At 44.0% G+C, this 17,438-nt stretch overlaps 1 protein-coding gene across 1 annotated transcript in view; it reads right to left on the reverse strand.

The window, feature by feature from the left end:
• CCDC148 (coiled-coil domain containing 148) overlaps nucleotides 1-17,438 on the reverse strand; it is a 164,965-nt gene that overhangs the window by 109,343 nt on the left and 38,184 nt on the right. The window contains exons 3-4 of the mRNA XM_054972437.1: nucleotides 11,330-11,394; nucleotides 9,372-9,493 (exon numbers count right to left, since the gene is read on the reverse strand). Of these exons, the coding sequence (XP_054828412.1) occupies nucleotides 9,372-9,493; nucleotides 11,330-11,384 (177 nt within the window). The 5' untranslated portion in view covers nucleotides 11,385-11,394. The remainder of the gene's footprint in view (nucleotides 1-9,371; nucleotides 9,494-11,329; nucleotides 11,395-17,438) is intronic.

Raw genomic sequence — 17,438 nt, forward strand, 5'->3', positions numbered from 1 at the left:
TCAGTAATCCTGGAGGATCCATATGGAACATAATACTAACCGTTCTGGCAGTGGAAGGAGAATTGCCACATTGCCACATAAATATGGTTTCCACGGAGAAACAGCAAGGTATTAAAGACATTTTATTCAACAAAAAATTATGTAAGAAAAGGCTGAACTTAGACTACTGTCCATCTTTGTAAGACAAGAGCGCATTAGATCCGTTTTCTTCCTACCATGTTGATTCAAGTGTTTTGCTACCATCATCACAAGTCAACTGCTAGTGCTTTTGAATGGAGAAAACCGAAGCCGTCTTTGGGATCTTGTGATAGCCTCTTTTCAAAGTATTTTATTTCCCACAATACTATTGCTTCAGTAAAATCAGTTTATACATTTGAGAGATTGAATTTACAAGATGCTATAAAGCATTCTTTTAATATACAATTTCAAGGGGGAAAAAACATTTGTTTGATTGCAGCACATTTGTGAAGCTATTTTCAAGCAATAGGAGCTGGTATTTTTGTACCATTGCCGCAGTTTGGGCAAATGACAAAATTTCCTGGTTTCATCTTAAGAGCAGTCAATGTCTTTCCACTGCTCATTTGTCTACCATGTATCCCCATTAGGTCTTCACAAAACACTTTCTAGGATTGGTCTATATGGGAACCTATCTTCATCATTGAATAGCTTTCCAGTGAATAGTTTTTACCGCTTCTTTGACAGAAAGAGACTTGTGAAAAATGAAAGACTAAAAAGACAAGACTAGAATTTAGTTTTAAAGCGTGAGCAAACTGAGCCGAATTCTGCTCTGTCAACCCATGGATAAATAATATCTGCCAACTCCTTTGACGGATTATACCTGCATCATTAGAAGCAGCTGCAGGAAACTGTCATTCCAGCCCTTATTCACTATACTTTTGCTCATGTACCTTCTCATACTAGACTGTAGGCTTTAACTGTATATGTGGGAGGCGGGAGACACACCATGAACCGAAAACCCTTAAAGTACTGTATTCCCAAGCACGGCTTCGCGTGCGCATTTAATTTCTGCACAGCCACCCCAGCACACAGAAAGACAGAGATGCAAAGCACCCCCATGCACTAATTCACTTCCATTTCCCATGTCAGCTATTTTTCACTGCTGCGCTACGCAGAAGCATGTTACTGTTAGCATATAGGCCTCTCAGGGTGTCAAGAAGCACTGTGATGATATAAATATAGCTTATGCAGAGATGCCCAGAGACTATATCGACATGGCAACTTCCTGCAATGCCTATTTTCTACTCTTACCAACAAGCAGAAGCACAATTGATTGCTCTGCCGAGGTCTTTTTTGGTCCCTTGATTGAAGTTGGCAGTACTATGGCACAAAGATACCCTGGGCTGCAATTACTGATTTCTCCAAACACACTGTGCATGAAGGGTGTATCAGTGAAGGCTTGCAGGAGAACAGCATGTGCTGGCACAGGCGCTTAGCAAGTTCTGGCACCTACTGGGAGGAGTTGTGGAGACTGTAAAAGTGCATCAGTTCCTGGCAAGATACCGAAACCTCTTAGAGTTTAACAAGAACATAGAGCAGCTTCAGAAATGAAATGCAACAGTTCCAAGAAAAATGGAAAGCAATGGCATTACATTCCTTATGTTTATGTGTGGAGGCATACTTTTAGCACTCTCAACCATATTTTTTAATATTGCTGCCTCCTTCCCAGGCTAGGTCAGCAGCTTAGGGCCACCTTTGAATCTGTTGCATTACTAAATGTCCAGCAGGCAGGATGGCTTGTTTTAAAATCATGGCAATTTATGTCGTAATTTGAATCACCAAGAAAGAAAAAGGCTAACATTTTCCGTTAACTGAGTTAGATCCAATGATGTGTCAACGGAAGGTGCTGATGGTTGCGGATCATCCCTGCCTTCCCCTCTCCCTGGCAGCCATTTCCAACCCCGAAAAGTTAAATCCGTGAGGTCACAGGACCCAGCTGGAGTACCCATGCAGGATGTGGGGGTGGGATGAGATTGCCCTCTCTCCCTCCTTTCTCAACACAGCTCTGCTGACAGAAGAGAGAGGGGACAGAGAAATTTTTCCCCTGACCCTATTGCAGCCTCTCTTTGTACATAAGTATGAGTCCCACAACTCCGGGAATCAACTGCTGGGAAATTACTGGTTGGGAGGTGGGGTATAGGAAAGATTCATATTGTGCGCAGGTCTTGCAACCCATTATTTAAATACTTCCTAAATAAAATTGCACCCTATTTGCTCCTGCTAACAATATATAGATTGGAGAGTACACTAAGTTTCTCAAATAATTTAACATACAATATATTAATATGTATACCCCTCCAAAATGCATATATTCAGATAATATATAGTACAATCCTAAACAGAGTTACTCCCATTTAAGTTCATTGGTCCAGTGGGCTTAAAAGTGGAGTAACTGTGCATAGGATTACATTGTTAATGTTTATGATTATGTTATTGGTTGCCTTTTGACTTGCAACCATGACAGGATTTTGTAGACAGGTGCTGGCTGGAAATTAATATTAGAAAGTGCTGTTTTTTTCCAGTGACCCTTTGGACTTTAGCCTCTTTCTTCTCCTTTGTTATAACTTCCTGTTCCACTCCACAAACATAGATATATCTGTCAGGACTTGCCGCAGCTGCCGCTGGGCGTGGCACTGGGCAGTCTGCTCCTGACATCACAGGGGGGGCCAGGGATTTTGCAAGACCCTGCTCTGTGGAAGGAGGGGCAGACTCCTTCTCAATCCACTCGCTGGCCTGCTCAACCTGGCCTGCTTACCCCCTGCATCTTCCACCATCTCTTCCTCCCAAGACTCTCCTTCAAGCCTCCTTCTTGCCTTTTCCTTGGCTTCTCTCCACTCCAACTCTGCTCCATCACTCCTACTCAAACCCACCACCTCAGGGCTCTTCCCAGCCAGCTTTTATAGGGCTTCCTTCTACTGTCCCACCCCTCTTCCAGCCTGGTCTTGGGCTGCACCAAGCAGTTGCAGCTGGGGTAGCTGATCTGGCCCCACTGACCAGCACCAGCTGTGCCTTGTTCCCTGGCTGCCCAGCCTCCCTGCCTTGGCTGATTGCTGAAGGCCTGTCCAGCTGCAGTCCCCTGGCTAGCAGCCCGGCCTCCCTGGCTGAGCTGATGGCTGAAGGTGGGTCCAGCTGCGGCTCCTTGGCTGGTTGCCCAGGGCTTCCTGCAGAGTGCCTCCAATAGCCCCACCTGGAGTGGCTTGGCTTTTGGCAACTCCTGGGCCAGGCTACTATTTTCTAGCTAGGGCGTGGCTTTGGGTTGTTGGGGCTGCTGCTGCTTCTCCTCCTCCTCAGGTAAGGTCTTTGGGTGGGTGACTGCTGGGCACCCAATCCCTCTGCCCTTGCCCCCTTCTGCCTTGCTTAGTCCCCTTTCCTTCCCCAGGGGAGTGGGACTCGCTGGCCTCTCTCTGTCTCCCCCTGCCTCCTGAGGCCCTGGGCCTTTGCCCCTTGCCCCTGGCACAGGCAGGTTCTGGCTCCATTTGCCCGTGGGAGGGGTTGACCTGCTGTCCCCCGGCTGCCCCCTCTGCTTGCCAGTCAGACCGGTTGACCTACTGTCAGCTGGCTGACCAGTTGACCTGCTGTCTGCTGGCTGACCAGTTGACCTGCTGGCTGCTGGCTGCCCCCTCTGTTTGCCCGTCGGCCCGGTTGACCTGCTGTTCCCTCTTGTCAAGTCTGGGGGCTGGGGCTCAGACCCCGGACAATATCAAACAGAGCTAAGAGCTGGTTCTATTTACTGGGCAGAAAAGAGTTAAAAAGTCACCCAGATGGATCAGTGGGCAACACCTGTGGTGGTGACTAGACATGGGCACGAACCGAAAAAAATTAATGAACCAGCAAACCACAATGAACTTTTCCCGTTGCTGAACCGGTTTGAGGTTTGTGGGCGTCAGAACAGCCCCCGTTGGAATTAGAGAGCCCATATTCCTGGGGAGTGCTTAACAAGCTCTCCTCCAGCCATTACCCAAGTTTGGTCAAGATTACAATAGGGATCCAAGCTCCAATTAAACTCTGTCTCTCTCCCCAAAGGCTAGCAAGTAGCAAGCAACAGCTCTGTCACACTCCACTGCTCGCTGAAAGTGAAACCCAGCCTGGGAGCCCAGTGCTTTTTATAAGCTGAGGTCCCATTGAGCAACACAGGAGGTCTGTGGTTGGCCATCAGAGCTGCCTATCAGGGTTTGCAGGGATGAGATTGGAGTGCCCATGGCTACAGAACACCCCCTCCCTCCCCCGGGTGTCTTCTCCCAGGTTGTAACCACTTTGCAGCTCCATGGTTGGAAGGAAGACCTGCCCATCAAGGTAAGCTGGGCTTCCATTCGGGTTTCCAGGGCGACAGAAGGAGTGCAGACAGAGTTCAGGCATTCCCCCGGCTCCGTTTCCAAGGGAATTGATTGATGGTGCCTGACTGTCTGGCTTCATGAACCGCGGAAGAATGCACCGAACCGCGCCTCTAACAAACGCTGGTTCATTGGCCATGGACGCTCACAAACCGCCAGATCGCGAATGGAAGATTGGGCGGTTCATGGGTTTTTTTGGTTCGTAATGCGGTTCGTGCCCATGTCTAGTGGTGACTTCACTGACCACTCTTTGGTTCCCAGTATCATGCCATAAGGTATGTACATAAACAGTTCATTGGTTTATTTAAATATTTAGAGCCTTCTAGCCTAGCATCTAGGTTGTGCTATATGGCAACTGTTAAAAATGTTTTCCTTATATTTGTTTCTTTACAAAGAAGAGCAGGGTTTTTCTTTCCAGAAATTCAAAACAGGGACTTGGATGCAGCAATGTTCAAGGAGGAACAAATGCATGCTGCACAATTCCACTTATGCAAGATCTCATGCAATACCTAGCACTTTCCTCTTTATGTATTACAGTGCCTACAAATAGGTTGCGCGAGATTTTGTGCAAGCAGAAATGTTAGTGGGGGTACAATAAGCTTGACTTTGCACAAGCTGTTGTGCAAGTGGAAATTTTGCACTGGATGAAACCTGGAGTTATAGTTTTACCAGATCATAAGTTTGCATTAAGTTCCAATTTCATTTTAGTCCAATTTATTTTGAAAAGAGAAACATATTATAGCTGAAAACTTCTCTCTCCTCCAGAAGTTATTTCTGCTTATTTTTAAAAAGATTTATTCACCCTTCTGGCCGGCAAATATCTGGCAGGCAAATATCATTCCCATGTCAAAATGGTCACAAGAAATGGCAGGTCACATGGATTTGAACAGGACTTGGCCAACAAGGTCATAAGAATGAAAGCAGGTTAGTATTTTCTAATTTGCACTATGTGACACCCCCCATCCCCCAAACACACACACACACACACACACACACACACATTATGGACAAATGAAGAGGGGGGGAAAATAACAGGCAAAGTTGAGATGTGCCAACAAGAAATTCTTAAGAAGCCTTTCCAAAGCACCACATGTTTAGAAACAAAGTGTAGCTTCAAAATGTGCTTCTTACTCTGACCAAAAAAAAAAGAAAGAACTGCTGTTCAGTTCGGCAGACCAGCCCCTTCTTTATCCCCGTAGCACAAAAATAATTTGTCCTTTGTCCCCACAAGCACAGAACCAGCAAACTGAAGCAGCAAATGAAATTTCTAGGCGGACTGGCTGTAGCACGCTCATGGAAAAACAGTGTTGATGTGGTCTGTGTCATTTTGTGTCTCAGGAAGCAAGTCTGCCCTCATACTTGTACCAGTTTTTTACTCTATTGTTTTTTGTAACCCAAACAGTGCTTTCTGCAGTGATAGACCTGCAAGGACTTGCTGAGGGCATCTCATTTTCCCCTTCCCTGCTATTTCTCCCTTCCCTGTCCTGAAAACGCCCATAACATCTCTTTTCCTGCCTTCTTCAGTCCTAACCACCCATCAGCCAGCATACATTGAGATCTGCTTTTCCTCCTCCCCTTCCCCCCAGAAATTCAGCCCAGTTGAGCTGCATGGTGCTGGCCAGGCTGGGACAAGATGCATAGTGGGAAACACGCAATGACTTGCAATGAGCCCCTTATTTTCCTCTGTATTCTTCTCCAAACTATTTCTCTCCTCCTGAACCGCCCCCATTTCCTTAAGTTTCCCTGTATTTTCTCTCCTTCGTACCTTCTCATCTTCCTTTTTCTGCTGCCCCCATCTTCCACTATATTTATAATTTATTTTTCATATCCCCTCTAGGGTTACCAGTCCCCCGGTGGGAACAGGGGATACGCTGCTCCCAGCCTTCTCCCCTCGCTATCTCTCACTTGGCAAGCAGGGGAGGTGGAAGCGTAAAGAATGGGCCCAGGAACTCTGGAGCGCACAGGGCTGATTTGCATCAAATCAGCCCCACACAGGGGCCTTCACTTCCTTATTGTACTGGCAGGGCCGGCGCCACCATTGAGGTGGTGAGGTGGGTGCTGCGAGTGTTGAGGCACTGGAGGGGGTGCCGGGGGTGGAGACGCAAGCCACAGAGCTGGCGTGCCTGGCCCACAGCTGCTGCTGCCGGCCAGTCCCATGCCACCACCACCACCACCATCAGCACGTGCCCCTGGCCAGGCGCAGGAGCTGCGGGCCAGGCACGGCAGGCGTCCGGGACAGCGTGCGGAACCTCCCCAGCCACCCGCTGTGCCTGACTGGGAGTGCAGGCAGCCTCTGTGCGCCGTCCCAGCCACCCACTGGCTAATGGAGCCAGCTTGCTGCTTGATGACGTCATCACGCAGTGATGTCATCACACAGTCCGGGGGGGGGGCGCACACATGCACTATGTGCGTGCACACATGGGGCAGTCGCAGGCGCCAGAAACCCTGGCGCCGCCACTGCACACTGGGAATGTCATTCCCAGTGCAACAAGGAAGTGCTCTGGAGTACGCATGCTGTGAACACATGTGAAGTGAGTAGCCCTGATGTGTGTTCCCACCATCCCTTAGTTTGGGCTCCGGGGGACCTGGCAGCCCTAATCCCTGCTTTTTCCTCAGTGGAGCCCCAAAGCAGCTTGCATTGCTCTTCTTTCCTCCATTTCATCCCTATAACAACTCTGTGAGATAGGTTAGGCTGAGAGTGTGGGACTGGCCCAAAGTCACCCAGCAAGCTTCCATGACAGAGTGAGGATTCAAATCTGGGCCTAACAGGTCTTAGTCCAACACTCTAGCCAATACACTACACTAGCTCTCAGCAAAAGGAGACAGTTTTGCAAAATATGAAACTCCTGGCCCAGCCAAATGGCCAGAAAAGCCTTTTCCTACACTTCCTGCTCAATGCCTCACATGGACCCTTGAATGGAACATGTGCTATGATAGAACCAGGATTTTTGCCATGCCAGGATAATCTCTATACTGGTGCCGAGAGTTCTGGTTTTAAGGAATCAGGCTGTTAGAGTTGTTCTATGTTAAAGAGAAGGTGCTGATCGCTCAGTGGTAGATCACTTGCTTTGCAAATGTAGTACTCTAGTATTTAAGCACACATAGAGACTCACCGAGCTATTCCGTTACAGCAAGACTATGTTCCGCTTGTTTGGATAGGTCTGAGGATCTAGTATTAGTGATGGTGATTCGGGCTAGCACAAGCGAGATGTTACGGAGGAAACCTTTTGCTTCATAAGTAACATTCTCCTTCCCCACCCCCCTCCCTTAAGATCTTCAAGAAATGCCTTGTTCAGAGTATGAGTCTCTGGTGAGGTTAGGACCGTGGCTGAACAGTATTAGGCCCACAGCCGGGAGACAGCGTCCCTGATTTAAAAAATCACCAGGTTAAGAGCCTCTCTCTTTGTTTTCACAGAACTGTGGGCCATCTCCATAGATAGAGACTGAAGGGAAAAAAAGGCAGAAATAGTTGGCTTTTGAACCTGCTATTATTCTCAGGGGATAAAAATATTTTAACTTTTTGACTGATACTGTGTTTCTTGCAGGGTGGGAGGAAGGCACAAAGCAGAAGACTGGGGTACAACTTCATCCACCTCCTCATTTTGTATCGGCTAGCACCCACTGTATTATTTCCTCCATAGCGTTTGCTGCTGCGCCTTCCATTTTATTGATTTGATTTGATTTGATTTATACCTCGCCCTCCCCACGAATGGCCTCAGAGCGGCTCACAACATGTATACAGTACAATAAATTAGTCGTAAAAAACTATAAAATCAGTAGTAATTTTAAAAGTCATTAAAATAGTTCAGGCGCCTTCTATATGTAGGCTATTTAGATAGACAATCAGCAGTCCATAGATGAGCCATGACATATGGGCATAACACATAGCTAAGGGCAGCCACGGAAAAGCGGTTGTCTTAAGTGGAAAGGGGCAGAGGACACCCGCTGGCACTCAGCCAAAGGCCTGGTGGAACATCTCCATTTTACAGGCCTTGTGAAACTGTAACAGGTCCCGCAGGGCCCGGATCTCCAGCGGGAGAGCATTCCACCAGGCCGGTGCCAGGGCAGAAAAAGCCCTGGCTCTGGTCGAGGCCAGACAGATGTCCTTCAGGCCAGGGACCACCAGGAGTTGCTTGTCTGCAGACCGCAATGCCCTGCAGGGGACATAATGGGAGAGGCGGTCCCGCAGCTATGCAGGTCCCATTCTGTGAAGGGCTTTAAACACCAAGGTTAACACCTTGAACCAGATCCAGAACTCCACTGGGAGCCAGTACAGCGGGCACAGCACAGGAGGAATGTGTGCTTGAATTGGCATTCCAGAGATAACGCGTGCTGTTGTGTTCTGGACCAGCTGTAATTTCTGGGTCAGACCCAAGGGCAGCCCAACATAAAGTGAGTTGCAGTAGCCTAACCTTGAGGTGAAAATTGCATGGATTACTGTGGCCAGGTTCTGGGGCAAGAGATAGGACACCAGTTGCCTGGCCTGTTGAAGATGAAAAAAGGCAGACCTGGCAAGGGTCGTGATCTCAGCCTCCACTGAAAGTGTGGCATCCAGAGTCATGCCCAGGCTCTTCACTGTCAACTAAAGTTTCAATGGAGAGCTAGGAGCTGGGTGTGGCTTAAAAATGATTACGTACTTTTAGATTTTGTAAGCTGCCTTGAATGTTAGAAGAGGTGAGCTTGAAAAAATGGAGCAGTGAGATCATAAATTAAAAGGGTATTTTAAAGAACATGGCGCATGAACAGTTCTGATACCCCATGATCAGTATTACTGGCTGATGGAGCTGGTGGTTTAATGCTTACAAGTCAAATGTAACTGAGCAATAAACAGCCAGTTCTATCCGCAAACAATGCCAAAATTTAGTACTCACCATGCACTTTCATCTTCAGAATTTTTTCAGCACTTTCCTTAGAGATTTCTCTTTGCATATATGGCAACCACCAAATCCTATAGCATCTTCCCCCTTGATTTCACATTGCACTTGGGATTTCTCATTGCATCACTGCATCCGAAGCACTTACCTTTAAAAGTATATCAGCCGATCGTAACTTCTTAGCTTCAGTAATTGTGTGCAGCTGTTCATAGTCAACAGGTTTATACTTTGGATTCTTAAGACCATTTTTCACACGAACAACTAAGCTCTCTAGTGCATACATTCAAAAAAATTCAGTGAGAAAATAAGCTTAGCATTTAAACTTGTATAAATATCAATCATCTTAGAACATAACTAGAGGAAAGACATTTTGATTCATTCCACTACGGTTCTAAAATGCTAAAAACAACAATATAGTTGCTAGGCCTCAGAATAAAATTCTATTTTTTTCTTAAACATGTAGCAGTTTCATGCAACTCACTGTCCTGTCATTGATAGCAACCCAATATTTAAGAATTAGTATCAGATTCCCAAATTAGATAAATATAGAAAATAAACCTAGTCCTCAAAAACTGTCATCCTGTGCACACATTCTCAGGAATAAATACCACTGTGTCTGATTCCGCACACGTTGGATAATGCACTTCCAATCCTCTTTAGAGATCATTTGGAACTGAATTTTTCATGTGTGAAACAAAAAATCCCCTTCCAAACGATTGCTAAAGTGCATTGAAAGTGCATTATCCAACGTGTGAGGAATCAGCCTTTATTCAACGGGACTTACATCTAAGTAAACAAGAAGAGGATTGGGTTTGCACAGCATTCACTTTCTATTTTATCATGTTGTGCTTAAAATATAGTTGCTTGGTATGCGATTGCTTGCAACCAGGGTGGGGAACGGGATCTAAAAGCCATTTGCCTTTACGGGCAATGACAAATGGGCTGTAGAGCTTGTGTTGTTCATTCACATTGTTGAGTGTGCAAGCACAACAATGTGTGCTTGCAATCCTCAGCCTATCCTGCCTGGGGCCATTACTAGCATATGCAGTTATAGATGGGCACTGCCAGTCCTTGCAAGTAGCACAAAAAGACACAGGGGCAATGGTGATAGGAGGGAAGAAGTGGAAGTTTGCGTGCAAGTTTCCCCTTAAACAACGGCTTGGATCCAGCAGAGCATTTTGGTCAGCAAACGATTTCCCTCTTTCCCATCTCCTGCTGCAGCCCCTAATGCTCAGAATGCTGTTCCGGGTCCCCTACCCACCAGGGGAAATTCTGGCCTGCAAGGAGGAGGAGGAGGAGGTGAGAAAATCATGTTCTGCTGTCAGTAATTCTTCCATCCACCCAAATGCCCCATTGGGATCCTGCCCAATTATGCATGTGCTGAGGCAACACTGTGCCAATAGCATTCTTGGTGTACCAAATCACTGGCAGAGGAAGCAGAGGCAGGGCACATGCTTTGCACAACTCCAGCAAGGTGAAACACATTTGACGTAGCACAAACTTGCCAGCAACCCTGGCTCATATTAAAGAACAACACGTTAACATATCCAGCATAGCATCCCTAATAAACAGCTGGGAAACAGGAAGCTTTACAGGTCTCCTTCTAATTGGATGTTTAATTATGCCGCTTGATATATTTGATACTCAAAAATTGTTTGGGATTTCTCTAGTTATACAGTTTTAAACAACTTTAGCCACTCTTTGTTGTTATGCACAGCAACTTAGCTCTAGGAAATCCACAGTCATTCCCTGTCCCCACTTTCCTTGCCCTGACCTGGATAGCCCTGGTTAGCCCACTTTCATCTGATCTCAGAAGCTAAGCAGGGTCAGCCCTTGTTAGAACCTGGATAGGAGACCATTCAGGAAATCTAGGGTTGCTATGCAAAGGCAGGCAATGGCAAACCATCTCTAAAAGTCTCTTGCCATGAAAACCCCATGGGGGTCCCCATAAGTCACCTGCAACTTGACAGCAAAATGTAATGTTGTTGAAACTTAATGGTTACATATAAAATACACATTGAGAAAGATACAGTATCACCGACTAATACTGTAGCAGGGCAAGCGGCGACACAAATTCAAGAGAAGCATTTTATTTTAAAAGCATACCTGTATCGTTGCTCCGGTAAGTTGTAATAAATCCTCGAAGGTCCTTTCCACTCATTTCACATCTGCTAAATAATAATACATATTACAAATAATATTAATACATGGAGATACAGACTAAAATGTTCATCCGTGAACATGAACATTTCCATGAACAGAAGGGGAGGGGTAATTTCTGCCAATTTCCCTTTCCTGCTGCAGATACCCAATTTTCTCCTTAGGCTGTTTCTGAGGATTCCCCGTTTCCCAGCAGCAGCGAGAGGGGGAAAGGCAGGAAAGCTTTGCTAAGATGACAGAACTGCCTTCCGTTCATGGAAAACTTAGGCTAAATCCAATCTACTGAGAGAGCCACTTTCGAATGTACTCACAGCGATTTCTCTGCACAGTTGGTTAATTAGGGTTTGTAAGAAGTCCTGGATAAAACAGGTCAGAGAACTATGGGATGCACTCTACAGGCACCATTAACTGTACATAATTTCTGTGAAACAGATAAGGAGACTGTTGGTTTCTTGGTATAGTTGAACAGTAGTGAGAGTTCCCCATTGATTGAACTATGCCAGTCATTTAGAAGGGACTGTATTTTAATGCTGTATTTTAATATTTATATCCGCCAATTTTATTGTATATGGAATAAAGTTTTAATGTTTTTATAATGTTTTTAATCTTTATTGGATGTTGTTACACCGTATATTGTTACACCACCCTGAGCCTGTCTGACAGGGAGGGCAGTCTAGAAGTGTAGTAGTAGTAGTAGTAGTAGTACTACTACTACTACTACTACTAATAATAATAATAATAATAATAATAATTTTAGATGCCAGTTGCAACCTAGTGATAGTTTTCATTTAAAGGACAAATACTAAAATTTAGTACCTTTTTTTAACAGCACAAAGTATTGATTTACCAGGACATAAGACACACTGAGTTGAATAGGGCTTCATTCTAAGTATATATATAAATTCAGGTTTGAATAATTTGCTGATCAAAACAGTGAACTATGATGATTTGCAATGAAGTTAAAATTCATCCTCACTTACAGGCTATGATAAATGTCAGAAGTTACTAGCTTTCTCAGGGAAGAAAAATAAAAAATAAAACCAAAGCTTCTCATATTTCACATTACTAAAACTAACACAACTGATATTTGTACCACTGTCCAGGGACTACTTTCTTTTGGTGGATTTATGTTTCTAATAATTACACAGTTCTTGGCCAAACTTTCTTCCGTAAGTTCCTGAGAAGTCAACATTTCAGAGGTTGGCCATCACTACAACTGTGCACTCTGCCAATTGAAGAGTTTGCTTGATTAGGGTCCAAGATGGTCTAAAATGCTGGGAATAAATCTACACTGCGTGCAAATATGTATTAAGGTAATCCTTTGTTTCCAGGTTATGTATGCAGACAAAATTCTGCCCCATCTACTGCATATTTCTTTCTTCAGCTTTCAGTCTGCACATCTATCTATAACTCATAGTTAGTTTATCATTGCATAATATATATAATTTTCTTTTTTGAGCTTGAATCAAACACCACACAATAAACAGTCATCTCTCCATATAGACAGTGATATTAGAACACCACAAATCTCTCACATTTTTGGTGTAATAGTTAAGAGTACGGGACTCTAATCTGGAGAGTTGGGTTTGATTCCCCATTCCTCCTCTTGAAGCCTGCTGGGTGACCTTGAGTCAGTCACAGCTCTCCCAGAGCTCTCTCAGCCCCACCCACCTCACAGGGTGTTTGTTGTTGTGGAGATAAGGATAACATATTTTGTAAACCGCTCTGAGTGGGTGTTAAGTCATCCTGAAGGGTGGTATACAAATCAAATGTTGTTGTTACTACCACTACCACTACCATGGAACATATCAAAATGAATCTCACACCATTTTTCTACACTTGCCTAATTGCCTTGCTCTTGTGAATCTGGGTTTTCTTTTTTAATGAACTGAAGGATCAATATCTGACTACACTGAATTTCACTTGAATCCTTTGTGTCAAAATAATATAGGAAAAAACAACTGCCTGGTATTCTCCTACGAGTTTCTATAACTTCCTTTACTGCAGCAATGTTCTCACCTGTCTAAAAGAGAACATGACCATTGTCACTGGTTAATTTTGATAAATGTATGCATATTTATTTAAAAGCAGCTTTAACATGAGTTTCGTACTAAACTTCTCACTGCCAAACCGAGTTAAAAAAAAAAATTAGCAGGAAGCAAAGAAACAATCTTTGGTCAGGCTAGTTTAAAGCGGGCCAGATGGCAAAGCAAACTAACTGTGCCATTAAGAATCGAAAAGTTTAAAGGTGGAGCCTGAGAAGCAGATGCTCTGTGCTGATCTGCAGTATGTTGCCTTTACATAGTAAGCATGTCCAAGTGTAAAATCTGTGCAATAATTAGTCTGAAATCTACTGAAAGAGTCTTTAAATCCCATTTGTATGGGGAGCGGCACAAAGGCATGGAAAGAATAGACATCCGAATTCCTTAAAAAGGATTAGATCAGGTACTTGTCAGGCTCCATGCAATCTCTGGGTGCTTTCTCCCCCCCCGCCCCCCGCCCCCCGCTAGCTGCTAAGCACCTACCTAATAAGACAACAATGAGGAGAGAATGGCTTGCTGCTGGTTTCTGTATAGACACAAGGCTTAGCATTCAGCAATAAGAAATCCTGCCAGCAAAGCTCCTGGTATTTCCTGTGCCCCCTTCTCACAAGAGTTTACCATACTCGATGGAAAGAAAAGACAGAGTCAGTCCGCACTAGGTATTCCAGTGCAATTATTTTCTACCAAAATGAAAAGTTTCATGAAACCCTTGGATCTTCTCTGGAGGGCTAGTGCTGAATGCTTCTACCTCCAGAGGCAAGACATCCAAAAGGTCACTAAAGAGGGCCTTGGCTATAGCTACACCTTGACTCTGGAACTCCATGCAGCTCTTTATGAGCACCAAGTATTTTTAAAGGTCTAGTAAAAACGAAAAAGCCTGAGGATTATTTGAAGTTCATTTCCCCCTTATAGTGTTATTGTTTTAACTGATACTGACATAAGAAAAATGGGGAGGGGGTGTTTTTACAGGTATTCTTACTTTTTATCACTTTATTGTTAGTTGGCCTCTTGTTATTCGTTTTTTTAAATAGGTTACAAATACATTAATGACTCTATATGGATTTGACTTCGTGGTTCTGAAGGAGCTTCGAATTATTTATAGCAGTTGAATGATGAAGTTATGATCCAGCATTTTATAAAGCTGGAAAATTCCTTGTTTTGCCATTCTGGTGGTCATAAATCAAGTTATGTAGGGAAACCAATTAATTTTACCCGGATTTTAAAATTCTGTTCCCTATTGACATCACTTCTTTTAAGAAGTTCTCATTATTCCACGGTTTTATACCAAACCACATCATGGCTTCTACCAAAATAACAGTCTACTGTCGCTCATTACATGTTGTTGAGGCCAGTTACATGGAGCTGGTCTCCAGGCTTAGTCCCGTTGGGTGGTAGGGAACCCACAAGGACTTGTGTGGAGGGTACCTGATTTTCCTCTATATCCTCTTCCCCACATTAGTTCTTCTTTCCCTCTTCCTGGAAGCCCCCATATCACCATCCCTGCTTCCTTCTCCCCAACCTACCTTTTATTTGCTCCTTTATCTTCAGCTAGATTTATTTTATTTACTTCATTTGTATCCTGCCTTTCTCCACAATAAGGACCTAAAGCAGCTTATGTTATTTTTCTCTCCTCCATTTTTATCCTGTGAGGTAAGTTAGACTGAGAATGTGTAATTGGCCCAAAGTCATTTACTGAGCTTCCACAGCATAGTAGTGATTTGAACCTAGGGCTCTCAGTAGGGTTGCCAGGTCCCCCTTACCCTCTCGGTGGGAGGGGAGACACAGCACTTACCGTTTTGTCTCATTGTGTGTGCACAAAGCGTGTGTGTGCTCCCAGCATGGCATGATGACATCACTGCAGGGAGTGATGTAATTGTGCAGGCCCCAGGAGCGCTCCCCCAAATCAGCCAAGTGCAAAGTGCAGGAGCACTCCTGTGGCCCGTGCACACTGTACTGGGAATGTGCCAGAACATCTGTGTCCCCACCTTTCTCCTCCACTGGCCAAGTGAGTGGTGGCGGGGGGCGGAGGGTGGGAACGAGGGAACCTGGAAGCCCAATCTCTCAGATTCTAGTTTGAAAATCTAACTACTACACCACATTTGCTTTCATGAGGTGGCTGCTGTTGAACAGTAGTTAGCAGCCAGTCCTAGGTGTTCATGCAACTCACTTGGTAGGAAATCTCATTCCATGGTTGCTGCCAGGCCTGGCCCTGATGAGTACTCCTTCAAAGAGCCAAAATAACCCAGGAAAGGGCCATACCCCTTGCCCCAGCCTTTTCCTCGAAAACCAGTTCTTGGAGGCTGGCAATACTATTGTGGTTGCTTAGCAATAGCCACTGAGGGCATTTGATTCTCAAAGCTACAACTGCTGTTTCTACTATTTATGGAGGGGTTTTAACAGCCCTTTTTTTTAGATTTCAGATTTTTCTGCAAACCAGGGATATTTTTGAGGTTTGAAAAAGATCTGTCTTGTCTGCTCATAGCTCCATAGATGAGGCCACATTGAAAATTAGAAATACCGATGACGATACATAATTAGCTATGTGATTACTTGTGTACTTCCATAACATTGGTTATGCTGGCTTTCAGATGTGATATCTACAATAGATAACATATATGAAATAAAACTTCACTGATAATAGTTCTTTTCTAATGCTTGAAGTTTTGTCTGATACTTCAGCTTCTAATTTATAATGAAATACAACATATTTTTGTGGCATACCTTGACTAACACTCATGCATTTTTATCGGGAAGCCCAGACAGAGTCCCTAGATTCCTGAAAACGTGTCAGTCATCCACTAATGTGTGGAGTATCAGTGTAATCCTGGTGTACCTACAGCACACATGGTAGCTACAAAAGTATTATGCCACCCTTAGATTTCCAGCAATTCATGCAGAGCTTAATTTTCATACATCACCTCATACTGAAAAGTTTCTCTTTTTTTTCATAAAGTCACAAATAGCACTTTAATGAAAAAAAGTTCTTAATTGTAATGATAGTAATATTTTCAAAAAGTGAATTGTGATCATGGGCTTATGCTTCCAAAGGACTTCTGTGCATTGGAAAAGGTCACTTATAATTGATCACAATCCTGGAATACTCTATTCTACTCACAATGCTCAATTTAACTGAGATAACTAGATAACTAAATCAGGAGTCCCAACAGAAACTGTTACAAAAGCAGATCCATATTCAGTTCACTATAAGGCCTACATTCTCTATATTAGCCTCAACATGCTTGCTAATACCTCTGAAGTACCCTTTTGGCTACTTCTTTGTTCTTAAACTATCCTTATCTTTTCCTTTGCGAGATAAACTTCAAAGATTATTTTGCTCACAGTCTTCATAATTTCTTCATTTTGCTGCTGGCACATTTTGTGTGGTTGGATCCTTAAGCAACATAAAATTCACAGCAGCCACAATTTCACTGCAAGGAATGCTCCAGAAAAGTTATGGTCTGAAACCATCATTGTGTAGGAGGGTATATTTTCACAAGCCTTAGAAATGAGTCTAAAATCATTATTGTTCAACCCACAGACCAAACTCTAAATTGATTAAACTCTCATACTTACCTTTTGTTCCCTTAGGTTAATTAGTATCAAAACTATTGGATCAGACTTTGATAACAGACTTGGAGGGGGGGATTACTGCTCTGAAATAAAAGAACTAATGATAGCCTACTGACAAAAACCCATCCCACAGTTATTATGATCTGAATTTGGAAGAAAATTGACCTTGACAGATAGAAAAATACTATCCATTTTTTAAATGAAACCAATGGATTCTGGAGTTTCTTACCTATCAATTATATCAACAGTATTAACCTAGGGTCCACAATAAAGATCATTTTATTCAAGCCAGCTGTCCTAGCAACCTTGAAGCATCCTGTTGTGCAACGCAAGGAAAAGGAAGATTTTCAGGGCACGCTTATGAGCAATTTGGAAATTCCATTTCACTGTTAAAGGGAATGCTATCTCCAAATCCTCCTTCCCCAATTCATAGGCTGCTTTTC

Source organism: Eublepharis macularius, chromosome 2 (assembly GCF_028583425.1).
Source record: "Eublepharis macularius isolate TG4126 chromosome 2, MPM_Emac_v1.0, whole genome shotgun sequence".
Lineage (NCBI taxonomy): Eukaryota > Metazoa > Chordata > Lepidosauria > Squamata > Eublepharidae > Eublepharis > Eublepharis macularius.